The sequence below is a fragment of the Carassius gibelio genome, chromosome A24 (genome assembly GCF_023724105.1).
Source record: "Carassius gibelio isolate Cgi1373 ecotype wild population from Czech Republic chromosome A24, carGib1.2-hapl.c, whole genome shotgun sequence".
Taxonomy (NCBI): Eukaryota; Metazoa; Chordata; class Actinopteri; order Cypriniformes; family Cyprinidae; genus Carassius; species Carassius gibelio.
In genome coordinates this window covers 22,844,961-22,862,869 of record NC_068394.1, presented here as the reverse complement: position 1 = coordinate 22,862,869, position 17,909 = coordinate 22,844,961, and the positions used below count along the sequence as shown (strand labels likewise).

The window sequence follows — 17,909 nt, the reverse complement described above, 5'->3', positions numbered from 1 at the left end:
GATGTTATATGGTTAAGGTTAGGCACAGGTTTGTTGGTATGGGTAGGTTTAAGATTTGGTTATAGGTTTACAGTGTACAGGGGTCAATTTGATTTAAAAACAGCAGGGTTCAATCTGTTTATATTCTATTGCTTAATTGTTTAATGTTATATTTTTGATAAACAGGTATTTTCTTTTAAAAATGATTTTGTTTGAATTTGTTTATTTAAGATTCAAGGAATGTCCTGTTTCATGATATACTGAAGTGTAGTATACAAATTTGAGTGCATTAGCTAAACTCAATCAGCCATAATAACCATAAAGATACTAAAAGTTAGCAATCATTTATAAACATTTACAAATGATGAATCATTTCAACTTTAGATTGGCTGCTATAAAACATGAACAAATTATTAATAAATGATTAGTAAAGATGTCTGAATAGGGTAAATTCAGGTCTTTCGGGACACTTTTTGCCATCAAGATGACTGCTCATTAAAGGGATACTTCACCCAAAAATGAAAAATTCTGAAAAATGTTTATCTGCTTATCCACAGGGCACCCAAGATGTAGGTGACTTTATTTCTTCAGTAGAACACAAACCGAGATTTTTAACTCAAACTGTTTCAGTCTATTAGTCTTATAATGTAAGTGGATGGGAATCAAGGCAAACATACTAACAAAATCATATTAAATCATGCGGTTCATGACAATACATTTGTGTGTAAAGACACAAATCAATCGGTCTGTGCAAGAAACTGAAAAGTATTTAAATCCTTTTTACTTCTGATTCACGCAATGTACTGTTAGAACTCTCCTGAGCACATCCTCCTATGCACATTCTCAGCAGTAGGCGTGTGAGGTGTCTTCTTTTTCGTCTTGCTATATGGCAGATCGCAGTGCATTACCACCACCTATCTCCCAATAGAAACACTGACACTCTATTTACAATCTCAATTAGGAGGGTCAATGGTCCACTAAAGCAAGAAGAAAAAGACGACGACACCTTAGGTGAGAATCCATAGGAGGACATGCTCAGGATAGGTCTAACAGTTCGGACATTGTGTGAATCAGAGGTAAAAAATTATATGAATACTGTTTCCTTTCAATACTTCACTCGTACTGCGTATGGGTAAAAACCCCTTTTTCCTTGATGCTGAAGCCTTTTTTCAATAGCGCAGTGCAACTGCACTGACATTGGTTCAAACTAGAAAACTTTTTAAACCAATGACCCTATGGTTATGTAGCATGCCAAAACCCGCCAAAATGGGCAGAGCATATGGTTATATAAGCAGGCAAATCACCATAGGATTTCAGATCTCTCTCCTTCAGCATCAGCTTTTCTTAGCTGGCTCTCTTTGCTGAATGCTTTCACCTGGAACGAGCTCTCTCACCGTCGAAAAGTTCACCGAATGCCTGCAGTGCCGGCATTCTCGCAGACTGCCGCTCTCAAGCGTTGCTTTCAAGCCGCCCGCTTCCCGCTTCTCAACGGATCTCCTGCTGCCATCTGGCGCTACTGAAAGAGCATTGAGAACGCTGTTCTCATGGCGGTGGCATGCCACGCCACAGCTATGGCACATGCAGAGCCCCTCTGCATTACGATAACGGCCACGGTGAGTGCGTCTTTTGCCTGGGCAAACCCCACGCTGAGGCGGCGCTTGCCTAGACTTCATGCTCTTATTGTGAAAGCATGAGTCTCGCCTCTCTGCGCTCGCGGATCACTTTCTTTCAACGTGCCCTCCCATCTTCTTCCTCTGGCAAGATGGCTAGGAAGAGACAGTGGGGTAGAGGGGCTCAGCACATGGACTTGTGTGAGCCCACGGCCCAGCACCCACGTGCCTCACCCTCTCCAATGAGAGAGCCGTTCCCCATCTCGACTAAAGCGAGTAGAACCGGATGATGCTCAGGTCCTCCACACCGAAGTGATGACTCTGCTAAGGAAGGGATCCATAGAAGTAGTTTCCCCCTCAGAAAGTGGATTGGGGTTCTACAGCCATTAATTCCTCATCCCCAAGAAAGACGGCGATCTCAGACCCATCTAAGACTTCAGACTCCTGAACCTCTCCCTCATGAGATGGAAGTTCAGGATGCTAACATTGAAACAGATCCTCACGCAGATTTGCCCCGAAGACTGGTTCTTCTCGCTGAATCTGAAAGATGATTACTTTCACGGGACACATATATGGCAGGAGTGTCAGGGCTCTATCACATAAAAAACTAGACCAAAGTGACGGAACCCTGACAGAATGAACTAATTTAGTAAAATGTATGATGGGGCTTAACAGTAATTTTAAGGTGAAGTGTGTAATTTCTAGGCCAAATGAAATGTCCCAGACTTGTACTACTGGCTGAACTAAGTTGGGCTGATTTTGTTTCTTAAGGCGAGACACTGCAGGTGAATAGGGAAAAACAAAAAAAACAACAACAACTAATAGTTATCACCTTACTTACCCAGTTGATTGATTACATTGATTATTGCAAAAAAATTTAGTATTACAAGTTTTCAAAACTGTTATGTTTAAATATGCAAATGAGGCATTATTTAATGAAATATGTGCTAATTTGCATAAATGTCTAGTACAAAATGTGTTGAAGAAAAAACTCATTTTGAGAAAACAGCCTTTAAAAATATGTATTGTAATTGAAATCTATTGACACAAACAGATAAAGTGCTATAAAAGAAACACTTAACAGTGTCTTTTGGATGTTTTCCTTCCACTAGTTTGAAAAAGCACTTTATGAAAAACCAAAAAGCCCAAAATCTCAAAATTGACAGGTGCTTGAAAAAACAGTGTTTTTGCCCGCAGTGTCTCACCTTAAACAAAGGATCAATATTTTGAAAGTGTGCAATAGTATATTTTAACAAATGGATAGTATACACCTTACCTCTAACTATTAGATTTTTTATTAGAAAAAAAGTAATCTACATTTTCCTATAAAATAGGGCTTCACAAAAAATCTTGTCAGTAATGCTGGTTCTGTAATCAGCGGTAAATCTCCATCACGGACGAGATGTACAAAACCACAATCATAGTTAGTGCATATTTTGCACAGTTCATCAAAGTGTTATGTTTTTCAAAGGTTTCTAACAGACTTTACCATTCTTGCCCTAAAATTTACAAAAAAAAAAAAAAAAACAGTGTAGAAAAGATGGGAGCAAGAAAGAGGCAGGGGAAAAAGGGCAGAGAGTTTGTAAGAGGAAAACCATATACATTGGGGACGAAAGAGGGAGATCCAGTGGGTAGAGAGAGTAGCCCAAATCAAGACTCAGGGAAAGTGAGTGGATAAAAGTGAGAGACAGAGATCAAGAGACACACAAAGAACAGGAGAGAGAGAGAGAGAGAGAGAGAGAGAGAGAGAGCCAGGAATAGAAAGTTGAAGCTGAGCTGTTGAGTTTATTCCTGTGGTACTGAAAGCTGGTGAAATACTAGAGCCTGGACCGTATGCCTCTGATCAGGGCGGCAGTGAGCACAATTACCTTCTTTTCAAATCCTTCAGTGACACCATGGGAGAAAGGAGGACTTTGAAACTTGAAAGGCAGGGCGCTCGCTTTCAAACCTCAAACGCAAGCAGGAAAGGGCTCTGAAATTTGTTCAGTGCTCCCCATCCTCCATTAGCTTGTTTCTTCCTCTCGCCTCCAGGCATTTAAGCGATTTTTGAAAAGATGTTAAGAAATTCAATCACTACAGAGAGAGACAGGGAGCACAATCATTTTTTCCTCTCTCTCCCTCTCTTTTGCCCTGTTTTTTTTTTCTTTCACTGGAAGATGCTTTCCCCCTAGTCCACAGAGAGCAAGCTTGCTCTTTTTGAATCGAGGTGAATAAACGGGTGAATCTGTGGAGCAATGGTGGAGCCAAAAATGCAAAATGAATAAAAGAATGCTGAAAAAAGGAGGAAATAAAAGAGAAGAGTTGATGGTCAGGGCCATGGAAATCCTTCTCATCTGCCTCCTGACGTGTAATCTCAACATCAGAGCTTCACTGAGCCTAGAGTGCAATAGCACACTCACCTCCATCTAAAAGTCTTCAGGAAACTTTTGAACTCTGTAACGTGGCTCAAATGGAAATTTGTTTATGAGGAAGCTGCCTTAACAAAATTGCTAGAGATCCATCCCCTTTCATTGTCCCTTTGGAAGGAGAAACCTCAAATGAGTAGTGTAATATCTCAGTTATTTCTTAAATGATATTAAACTGGAAATGGAGATTTTTGCTTAGGTCAAAATGTTTTTTTTTTTTTTTTTGAGAAAAGCACTCTTAAATGTTTATTCTGTAGTGTTAAAGAAGAGACCTCAGAAACTTCTGGTTGTTGACCAGCATATTCTAACACGCTCTTTAAATAACAAAGAAAAAACATTGCGCCAGATTTTAGATTAGGTATGAGTTGGTCTATGGCGTAGTGTGTTTTTATTTCCTCAAAATAACAAAGCATCTGAACACACCTCGTTTTCAGACCAGCACGCCCATCAGTGCACAAGTGGACACAAATGCATTTGCTATTTAAACAATGTTGCACAGGATGGGAAAATGTGAACTGCATAAAGCTGAAACTAGCAAAAACACTTGCACCACACCTTGTGCTGGGTGTATGATAGGGCCCATAGTAATAGTTTTAATAAATATACACTATTAGCAGGTATTCCTGCTATAATTCATGATTCATTCAGGTAGTTTTAAAATATTTAGTAGTTGTCAGATAACTATTTTCTGAACTCAACTAAAGTAAGGACTATGTTTTTGTTTAAACATAGCTTTTCAAAAAGGAGATTTAGAGGCTCAGTTATCTTTGAAACAGAAAAAGGAAACAAACAGAACGAGAGTGATACAGAACATAAAGTAATGTATTTCAAGATTTAAAACATTTAATTGTACCACTGTACTCTTGATTTACAATGAAAAATAAACCTCTTCAATATCATAGAACATAGAAGATTTTTTTCAGGGACAGGTTTTTTTTATTTTCAACAACTGCATTAGATTAATTTATCTGGATTAGAGAATAATAATAAAGAGAATAGGTGGAGTAAATGAAGAGCAATGGAAGGAGAGAGAGATTATCAGTCACTCTTCTACTATCTGCGAATCAAGAGGCTATTGACCTTCTGCCTCTGATTGTTTGCAGAGTCACAGTGTTGAGCCTGTGAAAAAGTACATCTCAATTAGTTTAACCCTCTGTTCATGTGGATAGTGTCCGGGGTGGTGTGTCACTTGTGTCACTATTGAACGATGGCCATTGTAAATGCTGAAAGAATTCAGGCTCTAGTGAAAATGATGGAACAAAAGGCCTTCATGCAGACTGAGAAATTTAAATTGAGTTTTTGACTTTTGACTTTGTGAAATTATATTTAATTTCATTCAAGTTATTTTCTATGAAGACTGTTCGTTCCCTCACTTTCATACACCCATAATGCAGTATCGTCTTTCAAATCTATGTGTGTGCGTGTGCCTGTGTGTCTGAGGATATTAACAGGATGATATTTAAATCCCTTTATGTTAATATTGTGGTTTTATGGGAGCAGACCTATTAATCATGCTTTAACTGTAAGTGCTATTATTCCTTCAATAAGATCAACGGCTATGCAGTATAGGATTAAAGACTTACTGTATAAACGTAACGGATGCTGTAATTTTTCAAGGAATCTTGAATACCATTTATCATGATTGATTGTGGTGTGTATTATGTGGTGATACATGGAATAAAATCTTTAATCCTCACTGTTTTAATTATTTATACCATTTTAAAAGTATCGAAAAGGCACTGGACCCTACATAAAAGTTATTATTTCTCATTGGCCAAATGGGTGCTTTCTCATCGTCCTCGACAAATTAAGCTATTGTAGGTAGTGCGGTAGCGAGACGTTTTAATAAATTATTGTTTGCAATTGATGATTGGCTATGCCAATTTTGTAACTCACCCCCCCCCCCCCCCCAACACTGAACATAGCAGATGTATGTACCGATTACAGGAAGCTATCAGTCAAGAAGGTATCTGGATTATGAGTTATTTTTAATTTTTAGTTTTTGATTATTCACTTGGATTATTCATTCATTTTGACAGCACTATAATGTTTATTGCATATAGACAACCATACAAGGATAATTGGTACTAAGCCTGCCCTGGGTACACCAATGTTCCTGTCCATTGCCCGAGCAGATTCCTGAGGCTAAGCTTGGATGTACATTTACATTCTATTAAAGGTTATTAATGACATGCCCCTGAAGTTTGACTTTTTGCACCATAACAATACTTATAGGCAACTAGTCATCATATCTAGTTCTTTAATGTATCTGCATTGTACTAAAGTGTGTTCATTTTCAATGGGCATATATGCTGCTGAAAGAGGTAGCCTAGTTCATCCCAAATTTTTAACATGAACATTTTAATATAACATTATAGTCATTATGGCCTTTAGAAAAATGTTATTTTTTTTGGAGGGGTAGTGCACAATAGGCCCCTGTGGCGCGGCCTAAGCTTTTGTTTCCTAATGGCATTTTTTCTCCTTACATTACTTTTACTTTTACAGTTTTAAGTCGTTTTTTAAACCAGTACTTTTACACTTTTACTTGAGTAAAAAGTTTGAGTTGATACTTCAACTTCTACAAAGGTCTTTTTAAACCCTAGTATCTATACTTCTACTTGAGTAATGAATGCCAATACTTTTGACACCACTGTATTTTGGTGGCTTGATTATTTAAACAACTTCAAAAACATTGCAACAAAAATCAATTTATTCAGCTTTTTCATTTAACCAAAAAGAAACTTTGATAAGAAGGATAATGGAACGGTCTCCATGCAATAGTAAGGCTATCCTCTCTTAAGTACAATTTTGCCTGTTTTATTGGTGTCCCCTTTAAAACTTGCTCGTGAGAAATGTTATGTTTATTGTCCCCCACAACATTTAGATGAGATTTTCGCCCCTGGATATCGCTGTAGATGAAGTGACCACAACTAAGCAAGCCAGAGGCAAGGAACGCAGTTCTCCTCTGACCAGACAAAACCAGCAGTTCAATTCCAGGCAGCAAAGTCAGATTGTGCAGAAGAATCATTGGTTTCCTGTGTGTGTAGATGTTTAGTTTACAAAGTAATTTTTTTTAACTGAACTCCTTAAAGTTAAAAAGCATTGACTGATGTTATTTAGCAATGAAAATGTATGGAGTGGTAGAAGATTTTTCCAGAGCACTGAATTGTTGGCTTCTTAACTCCTTTTACCAGCTTGAGAGGTCCTAGTTTGGGTCAGATGATGGGGTTGTGTGTCTTCAACAAAGATCAAGCATTAAACACTGTAAACCCTGCAAAGCCCTGTAAACTTGCTTATCTCTGCCCCATTTTCGACCACTGGAGACTCTGTCCCTTTGGGATACAAGTCCAACTTTGCCCGCCAGAACAGATTACTTGCAGACAGAAGCATAGGGAAAGTACTTCTCTTTCTGTGTGTGTGTGTGTGTGTGTGTGTGTGTGTGTGTGTGTGTGTGTGTGTGTGTGTGTAGAAGAAGGGACAGTGTTAAAAGACTGGTAGAGGGAAGGAGTGAAGGAAAGAGAAAGAGAAAGAGAAAGAGAAGGTGGATAGTTTGTGGGTGTTGATACTACTCATGAGACCATTTAATGGGCAGTTTGGAATGCAGGGAAAAGACTCAGCTGCCATCTCAGTGGGATTCTCTGTCTTTGAAAAAAGAGGGAGAGTGAGAGCAAGCTTGTGGGAAATACTTGCCTTACTGCTGCTGTGATGTTGAATGTTGGCCTGTTTTATTTCACAAAATGTGGCAAGCACAGACCCAGAGACAGTCCATTGCTCTTGTGTGAAGCTGTGAACCGGCACATTTGCCTGGAAGAGGCCAAGCCCAGGAGGGTTTGCACACAAAACCCATAAAGTGCTCTCTAAACACAAGTTAGCATTAACACTGCCTCCCTCACTACCCAAAGACTTAGCGTGACCGGACTTGTTCCACATTTATTGCCTTTGTCTGTGGGTCTTTCTGCCTATAAGTGTCTTTGTATTTGTGTTTGTCTGTCTGTAGGTATATATAATCACAAATTAACAAAAAAGGTGACATCCGTTAATTGGTGATACAGTATAAACCCAGAAGAACATTCAGTTATTGAAACATATTCTGGAAATATAAAATATACAGTGCAAAACCACGTTACCAATTCTAAACCACATAAATCTTAATAACTACTATTAATTTTGTAGTTGATCATTTATAAGTGATATGTAATTGTCTATAAAGGCTGGAAGTGAAATTAGTTTTTTTTTTTTTTTTTGCATATTATTAGGCATGTTTTCTTTCACAGATAAAAAAAAAAAATGATTTAACTCAGACTGAAAGTCAAAAATTGTTAAATGTCCATGAGAAGGATGAAATACTAATGTCAAGTCAAGTCACTTTTATTTATATAGCGCTTTATACAAAATATATTGCGTCAAAGCAACAGAACAACATTCATTAGGAAAACAGTGTGTCAATAATGCAAAATGACAGTTAAAGGCAGTTCATCATTGAATTCAGTGATGTCATCTCTGTTCAGTTTAAATAGTGTCTATGGATTAATTTGCAATCAAGTCAACGATATCGCTGTAAATGAAGTGACCCCAACTAAGCAAGCCAGAGGCGACAGCGGCAAGGAACCAAAAGAGACAAGGTCTTTACAGGGGATCTGTATCTGGGGCTCTAGTTGTCCTGGTCTCCGCTGTCTTTAAGGGCTGCAGAGGTCCACCATCTGGTCTGGATAAGTACTGGATCCGGGTGACTGCAGTGAGCCTCTGATCTGGATACAGACTGGATCTGGTGGCTACGGTGACCTCGGTATAAGAGAGAAACAGACTAATATTACCATTGTTGTCATTCTTGTAATGATTTAGCAAGTACATCGGGTGTTATGGGAAGTGTTCCAGGTTTACCTAATTAATGCAGCCTAAAAATCCTTTAGCAGATTTGGATATTAATGCAATACTAGAACTTGAAAAGTTAAAGCATGAGCATTGGATAGCAAAATGCTCATTGGGTCAGCAGGGTCAGAAAAAAAAAAAAAAAACTTGTTAAGGAGAAAAGGGACTGCAAAATGTTAACTGCAAAAGAATTAAGAATTAAGGTGAAGAATTAGGTGTGAAACCATCAGGAACCATTTAGACTCCAGCACCACCATTTTCAAACTACCTGGAGTCTCCAGAAGTGAAGTGCAATGTGTCAGGTTCTCAGAGACTTTGCTTGGGTAAAAAAATGACCCTCACTTTAAGTCATGTCTGCTTTATTGTCTAATCTTCAACATGTACAGTACATACTTACAGAAAATTTAAATTGCGCTACTCTCAGATCCTTGGTGCATAAACATTAAATACAGATAATAAAATATAAAATACAACTATACAAATATACAAATAGGTCATGTAAAAAGAAAGATAACTAAAGAAGCACAAGGCACATGGCAGATAGAGTGCAAACCATTGAAGTAAACAGTGCTGATATAATAATTGTAGTGCAAAAGAGTTATTCAGTCTGATTAAAGTGTCAGAAATCTCAGAGAGCAGGTGGGATCACCTGCGATGCAGAGGGCTTTACGGGTGAGACTGGTTCCATAAATGTCCTGGAGGGAGGGGAGAGAGACACCAACAATCTTCTCAGCTGCTCTCACTATGCGTTTAAGAGTCTTCCAGCAGGAAGCATTGAAGGTGCCATACCACACAGGAACTTAATAAGAATAACATTCTGAAGTGTTGTGAAATACATGGAGACTGATTTATTTAATAGGCTTTACAGACAGATAAGTTCAGAGTAACTCTTGAAGGACCAGCATCACATCCTCTTATTCCACTCTTTCAAGAATTTTTCTTAAGACGAAATGGTTTCCTGATGGTTTCACACTTAATTCTTCACCTTAAATCTTAATTCTTTTGCAGTTAACATGTTTCTTTTCTTCTCCACCAGTGATTTTTTTTTTTTTTTTTTTTTTTTTTTTTTTTTGATCCTGGGACCATTAACCTTAACCCCTTAAGGCATGACCATTGGACAGTGAAATGCTCGTGAAGAAAGGATAATCAGCGTGCCTAATAATTATGCAAGCACTGTAATTGTTTGAATTATTTTATTTTTTTATATATTGCCACTGCCAGTTTATGTAAATAATGTTTCAAAATAAGCAGCTTTAAATATTATATTTGGGGAGGGGAGAAACTGGTTGAGAAGTTAAAACGTTTGAGAACTGCTGATTTAGGCCATATAACTAGATTGTGCTGTAAAATTATTTAACTTTCTTTTTATTTCTCTCTTATTTAGAGGATGACAGTTCACGTTCCCCATATCTTCGTGAGAGGCGTAATGCCATCAGTGGGCAGGCCATGGTTCTGGGCCTATCAGGAAAACTGAGTGAGGAACCATCCACCTCTACAGAAGACCGCCCGCCATTAGTGAAGAAAGAGCTTCATAGCTCTCTGCCCCACCTGGTGGACTACACCCTCCCCTATCGGGGGACACTGTTTGCCATGGACCCTCGCAATGGATACCTGGACCCTCACTATAGTGAGTTACTACTTTGTCATGTTCTTTGGCCATACCGGGACAAACATCCACTTACTCAGTTTTTTAGTTCCAATTTGTCTATACATTTTTGTGTTTTTATCCAAAATAAATGTTAGGCCTATCCTAAAGGCATATTCCACCCAAAATATGTGAAATAATATATATATATACAGTATTGTTCAAAATAATAGCAGTACAATGTGACTAACCAGAATAATCAAGGTTTTTCGTATATTTTTTTATTGCTACGTGGCAAACAAGTTACCAGTAGGTTCAGTAGATTCTCAGAAAACAAATGAGACCCAGCATTCATGATATGCATGCTCTTAAGGCTGTGCAATTGGGCAATTAGTTTAATTAGTTGAAAGGGATGTGTTCAAAAAAATAGCAGTGTGGCATTCAATCACTGAGGTCATCAATTTTGTGAAGAAACAGGTGTGAATCAGGTGGCCCCTATTTAAGGATGAAGCCAACACTTGCTGAACATGCATTTGAAAGCTGAGGAAAATGGGTCGTTCAAGACATTGTTCAGAAGAACAGCGTACTTTGATTAAAAAGTTGATTAGAGAGGGGAAAACCTATAGGGGTGCAAAAAATGATAGGCTGTTCAGCTAAAATGATCTCCAATGCCTTAAAATGGAGAGCAAAACCAGAGAGACGTGGAAGAAAACGGAAGACAACCATCAAAATGGATAGAAGAATAACCAGAATGGCAAAGGCTCAGCCAATGATCACCTCCAGGATGATCAAAGACAGTCTGGAGTTACCTGTAAGTACTGTGACAGTTAGAAGACGTCTGTGTGAAGCTAATCTATTTTCAAGAATCCCCCGCAAAGTCCCTCTGTTAAAAAAAAGGCATGTGCAGAAGAGGTTACAATTTGCCAAAGAACACATGAATTGGCCTAAAGAGAAATGGAGGAACATTTTGTGGACTGATGAGAGTAAAATTGTTCTTTTTGGGTCCAAGGGCCACAGGCAGTTTGTGAGACGACCCCCAAACTCTGAATTCAAGCCACAGTACACAGTGAAGACAGTGAAGCATGGAGGTGCAAGCATCATGATATGGGCATGTTTCTCCTACTATGGTGTTGGGCCTATTTATCGCATACCAGGGATCATGGATCAGTTTGCATATGTTAAAATACTTGAAGAGGTCATGTTGCCCTATGCTGAAGAGGACATGCCCTTGAAATGGTTGTTTCAACAAGACAATGACCCAAAACACACTAGTAAACGGGCAAAGTCTTGGTTCCAAACCAACAAAATTAATGTTATGGAGTGGCCAGCCCAATCTCCAGACCTTAATCCAATTGAGAACTTGTGGGGTGATATCAAAAAGGCTGTTTCTGAAGCAAAACCAAGAAATGTGAATGAATTGTGGAATGTTGTTAAAGAATCATGGAGTGGAATAACAGCTGAGAGGTGCCACAAGTTGGTTGACTCCATGCCACACAGATGTCAAGCAGTTTTAAAAAACTGTGGTCATACAACTAAATATTAGTTTAGTGATTCACAGGATTGCTAAATCCCAGAAAAAAAAATGTTTGTACAAAATAGTTTTGAGTTTGTACAGTCAAAGGTAGACACTGCTATTTTTTTTAACACACCCCTTTCAACTAATTGCCCAATTGCACAGCCTTAAGAGCGTGCATATCATGAATGCTGGGTCTTGTTTGTTTTCTGACAATCTACTGAACCTACTGGTAACTTGTTTGCCACGTAGCAATAAAAAATATACTAAAAACCTTGATTATTCTGGTTAGTCACATTGTACTGCTATTATTTTGAACAATACTGTATGTTTTAGAGAATGTCCTATCTGCTTTCTATCTAACAAATATTAGACAGCGACAATAAAGTTATTTACAAGAAATGTGTTTGAGGAACAAAGTGAAATTTGATTTGTTACTTACTGAAAATCTTCTGCCTCCTGCTTTACATTTTTGGGTAAACCTATTCATATAGAAGTTATGTTGTCTCAGTAATGTGTTTTGCATAAGAGTGTAAACACCACTTGGTGTTGAACACCAAGTCCCTATAGACTGTCCCTATAAAACTCAAGGACGAATGTTTAGCGCAGAGCTAGCATACTAACTTTTACCTCTGTGAGGCGAAAGCCAAAGCTGCTAATGGATTGATTGGGTCTGACGGTTGACTAGTTGCCCTTTCTTTCTAATTCGCTCTTGCTTGTCTTTTAGATTTTTTCAGAGGAGAAGTTAGTATGGGGGAAGTTCTTCTCTGCTCCCTAATTCCCTCATTAGGGGCAGAGTGTAAGCACACAACTCTAGTCTCACTCATCAACGGCATGATCAAAGCACCACAGAGAGGAAAGCAGTCAACCCCCTGCCTTGTTCTTTACCATATTCTCTCTTTCTCTTGTTTGGCACGCCATCATTTTTCTAATAATCATTAGAGACTTTTAGCTAGAGAGTGAGAACATGTGAATTGACAGGATATAGTAAAGGAGATAAATAAAGGAAGAGAGAGAGACAGATGAGGCTAGTCAAAGCCTTTTAAGAGGTTAATTTTGCAGACCACCTTTGCCTGACCATCACATATGGATGGGGATTCAATGTGATGGCTTGTTTATTTTGGATGAATTGGCCTTAAATTGTGTTTGACGGTGTAGTCTTAATCTATACCACTTAATGAAATGCCCTTACCTTTGTTCTCTCTTACAAAACCATTTACCGTATCACTGTTTGTTTAAACCACTTTATACGCAGTCTTGTGCTTCGTTGGTCTAGTTTTTTTCCATCCATCTTAATGCATAAAAGGTCAACTACATTCTGACCCAACATATTAACTAATAAAAGCCTGACCACCTCAGCAAATCTGCCACTTTCTTTGTACAGAAAAACTGAGAGAAATAGGCAGTGAGTGGTTTAATGGGGGAGGCAGTACCAGAGATAAGGCAAAGTATAGATAGTGTTGATAAATCAAAGACCTCTGAAACAGTCTGTCTATCTATCTATCTATCTATCTATCTATAAAAATAAAATAAAACTAAGGACAATTTGTAAATTCTTTCGTATTCAACATTATTAAAAGTGACATGACATACAGCCAAGTATGGAGAACCATACTCAGGATTTGTGCTTTGCTTTTATCCAATCCAAAGTGCGCGCACGCACACATGCACACAGCAGAAAGCAGCCATTTACTCTGCGGCGCCCAAGGAGCAGTAGGGGGTTCGATGCCTTGCATGGTATTGGTGGCCCGAGACTTGAACCCACAACCTTAGGGTTAGGAGTTCAACTCTCCAACAACTAGGCCACAACTTCCACCTTATGCTTTTAAGCATTCATATAACTGATTTTAAAAGTAATAAAAAAGAGGGAAACAATGAAGGGAGACCAAGAAAAAAGAGATAAGGGAAAATAGAGAGTTATAATATGGGGAGCAACAGACTGAAGGAGCAATGCAAGAAAGAACAAAAGAGAAAGAGTTGTTCTGGGTGTATGGAGCCTGTAGGGGGAGGCTGGGACGAATGGTGCAGGGTGAAAGGGTAGAGGGGGTCAGAGGTCAGGTGGAGAAGGCAGACACTGAAACAGAGGTTTAAAAACAGCATGTGAAGTCAAAGGGGCCTCTTAGTCTTTGCATTTTCTCTGCATGGAGGATCAACAGAGCAGCAATTAACTGTGGAATGGAGAAAGTTGATGATGGAATAAATTCTGGAAGGACTGGGAAGCCATGTCCTTATCTCACTGACTAGGAAGAAGTTCATTCTTGAGAGATATTTCACAGATAAGCAGAGCAGAGTATCAAAGTTATTTTAAACTAGTTACCTAAAACTTCATAATTTGCATATGCTTTTTTTTCTCACAATAAGGGAACAAGAGATAACATGTAAAATATTTTTATTTTCTTGTAAACCCTTGTTTTTTGTTTTTGTTTTTTTTTTGCTGTGAAATTGGAAACCCATTTTGTCTAGACTGAGAAAAATGTCTGATGTAGTTCTGTAACTGAATAAAGGGCTCAGTGTACTTTGTGGATCATAGATGGGGTGTACACTCCTCACCGCAGGGGATTATGAGAGGCCAAAACCCTTTAACCAACCCTCCTGAGCCCTTTCACTCCTTCAGCTCTTTAAAACCCATGCTGGTGCCATTCACTCACTTCCACAGGCTTTGAGGTGTGAAAAAACTTGACCCCCATACACATACACACGCTCATGTGCGACAGATCCTCTCTGCCTTTCTCTTTCCCTTTTGGAGATCCATCAGCTCATAAATTTGTCCCAGGTGTGTGCTAGTATAAGTGTGAGCCCATGTTTGTGTGTGTGTGAATGTCTGATGGAGAGCGAGTCGGGGCTTTTTGTGCTGCGTATGCACTAGTACTACAGGCAGGTAAAGCATGATTACTCTTCCTATGGCGTGTGTCAAGGCCTAATGTGACTAAATGAGCCTCCACCTGCCGCCTCTGCACACCTGGTTAACACAGCAATACACTGTGGGGCACACTGGGAGTGGGTGTCAGGAACAAAGCACCAAATGACAAGTGCAATATAAGAGGGAATGTACGGATAGTATAGATACACCAAGAACCTCTGATAATGTCCCACAAATCTCCTCTCTATTCCTTTGATCAAGGCGCTAATACTAAATTTACACAAACTCCTCGCACCCACAGCAATAAGTGCATAAAAAGCCTGACACATTTAGAACAAAGAGTGCACAGGATAAATAGCCCTCGTTTCGAGCATTAGACGAAACTTCATTAGCCGTCGGTCCTGAGCCTTATCCTCTTTTCTCACACAAACACTGGATAAGAGCCCCATATCCCAATTAGCACCAAGCACAGGACGGATAAGATGATGGGATTGAAAGATGGATAAATGAAGAGAAGAGGAATAATTCTGTGGAAGTGTGAAATGCGGCTTGCACTGCAACATCTGTTTATATTGTCCACTGATTATCAGGTCATTAGGCCACAGCAACAGTGAGGCACTTGCTGGCGTTGCAGTTCTTATCTCTCTCGAGGAAGTGGAAGATCCATCTCTTCCCTCTCTTTGTCCTCTTTCCGATTTCTTTGTATTTTTATTTTTTTTTTTTTAAACAGACGTGCTCTTTGCCAGTAAGAGCCATGTCCCATTATGGGAATTAATTAATTAATTTGAATGTTTTCCTTTTATATGAATTTTAAGATTGATTGAAAATGTTTGGAACAAGAAGAGCAGGGAGGGACAAAATCTTGTCGTTCTGTGATGTTCAAAATCTTGGAAATACATGATTGCCCCAGTAGATAAGCCATAAACTTTCCTTAGCAAACTCAATTGAACAATAGGTTTATGCATGTTCCTCAGTGCAGTCTTGGCTGTTGTTACGGTCCTAAACCATTTGTGACTTTTCACAAACACTTTCCTAAAGATCTGAAGAGTTTAGCTCTTTGAAGCCCCCTTGTCCTTGACATTCAAGCCCACAAGTGTCATTACTGCAAAGAAGGTGGACTCCTAAGCCTACTTAGTGCCGGTCTGCAACTTCTCGGTGCTAAATATTGTCCCCACTTATAAGCAAACTGGTTCCCACCTTTCGCTTGATCAGCTGTGTGGGGCTACAGTTTCCTTTCTCTTTGTTCCTTCTTCGATAAAGATCTACCAAGTTTCCTGAAGCCTGTAAGCCTTTACCAAAGTCTTATAGATTCCTCACACCAGAGCCCAGACAAACCCACATGAGGTGGAACTGATGATATCCTGCCAAAAACAGATGCATCCTAACATCTGTCGCTGCTTTTATCCTGTCTGTTCACCTCCACATTGGTGCACACCATATTAGAGTTTATTCCCACTTCATTGCCCTTGGTGGAGCATAGCAAGGCACCGCTGGCCAAACAAAGAACCTGTCTAGGGCATTCTAAGATTATGAAAGTTGAGCTTGACACTGATATATTGGATGCATAGTGCTGTATGTAAAAGTCCTCTTTCCTCCAAAGTCAAACCTTCACTGACTGTTGAACAGTAAATGTCTGCTGACAAAAAGACATGAACATCACTAGAACAATTGATGTATTCTGGATAACCATATCAAATTAAGAAATTGATTTGGTTGCTTAACCAGGATTTTTCTTGGACATAATGATTCTAAATGTAAACTTACATCCATTCTGTTTTTGGCCAGGTAAAACCTTTGGTCACTTCTTAAGAACTTTTCTAGAACTTCCCCCATAGTTGTGTGTGTTGATTAGATGAGTTGAAGTATAGTTCCCTTTCAAAAGGGAACTCTACGCTGTGTCTTTTAGAGGGCACTAGGAGAACATGACTGGTGTCTGAAGCAAGAATGACAAAACAACAATGAACTCGACATTGGCAGGCGGCAGCCTATGACGTAAACAATAAAGGAACTGTGGGTATGAAAGAGCACCTGCCGAATATGTTATCCTCTTCTTTGTGTTCAAGCCTTGTGTATAGAAGCACATGCTTTTGACTTACGAAAGAGAAGGATACACTTACTGTTTGCATTCGCAGAACTACTAGAGTAGAGGTCTGTACTATAGGTCTTGTCAGTGTTTGCACGAGTGCGTTTGCCTCTCAAGGAAGTTGAACAAGCGATGCAGTTTCTGTTCTTGTCTGATTCTTGGGGGAACTTAGTGTTTGAACAGAGTGTGTTTGGCTCTCGAAGGAGATATAGCCATGCTGTGAGATGTGATTGTGTTGAGAATGCCTTGCTTGATTTTCTTTGAGAATTAAGTGCCTCACACCCACGTTAAGGTCTCACGGCTGCAGAGGCAGTTAGTCTGATCGATCACAGGGATTGTAGGTGGGGCATGGAAAGAATCTGACGAGGAGTGCTTTCTCTTTAAAATATTTTTTTTTTTTTTTTACACTGACGTGACATACAGAATTTATCTTTGTTTTTATTTATATTACATAATAGGAACTGTGTATAATGTGAGATATTGATTAGAGTTCAAATGCTGAAAACCTTTGATATCTACATTATTGGTGAAGGAGTTTCCTGACTTGGTTTAATAGCAAGTTTTTTGAGTTGTTAGGCACTTGTTTGAGCCTCCTCATCCTCTCAGCCCAGGTATGTGTAATTAGGTTGAGAATGGTTTCAGCTCCTCTCGCCTATAAAGCTATTCTGTGCACTTTGCTCCATGTTATTTTTGTTTTACTGTGCTAATTAATAGTGTTTCCACTATATTTTGGAATTTAATACCCACTGTAGAGATGACGGCTCATTCAATGAATCTATAAAATAGAAAGTCTGTCCAAATTCCCTATAAAATCTTAAATGATTCCCTTTGAGCTAAATTGACGTGTTTCCCTTACACCTGAATATAAGGAGTTTTTCTCTTCCAGCCTTCATGGACAATTATATATTACATTTATGCATTTAGCAGACGCTTTTATCCAAAGCAACTTACAGTGCATTCAGGCTATATCTTTTATTTTTTGTGTGTGTTCCCTAGGAATTGAAC

General features: G+C 38.9%; 1 protein-coding gene across 1 annotated transcript in view; it reads left to right on the top strand.

The window, feature by feature from the left end:
* Positions 1 to 17,909, top strand: part of LOC127946054 (transcriptional activator GLI3) — a 291,286-nt gene that overhangs the window by 123,677 nt on the left and 149,700 nt on the right. The window contains exon 3 of the mRNA XM_052542339.1: positions 10,248 to 10,490. Coding sequence (XP_052398299.1) covers positions 10,248 to 10,490 — 243 coding nt within the window. The remainder of the gene's footprint in view (positions 1 to 10,247; positions 10,491 to 17,909) is intronic.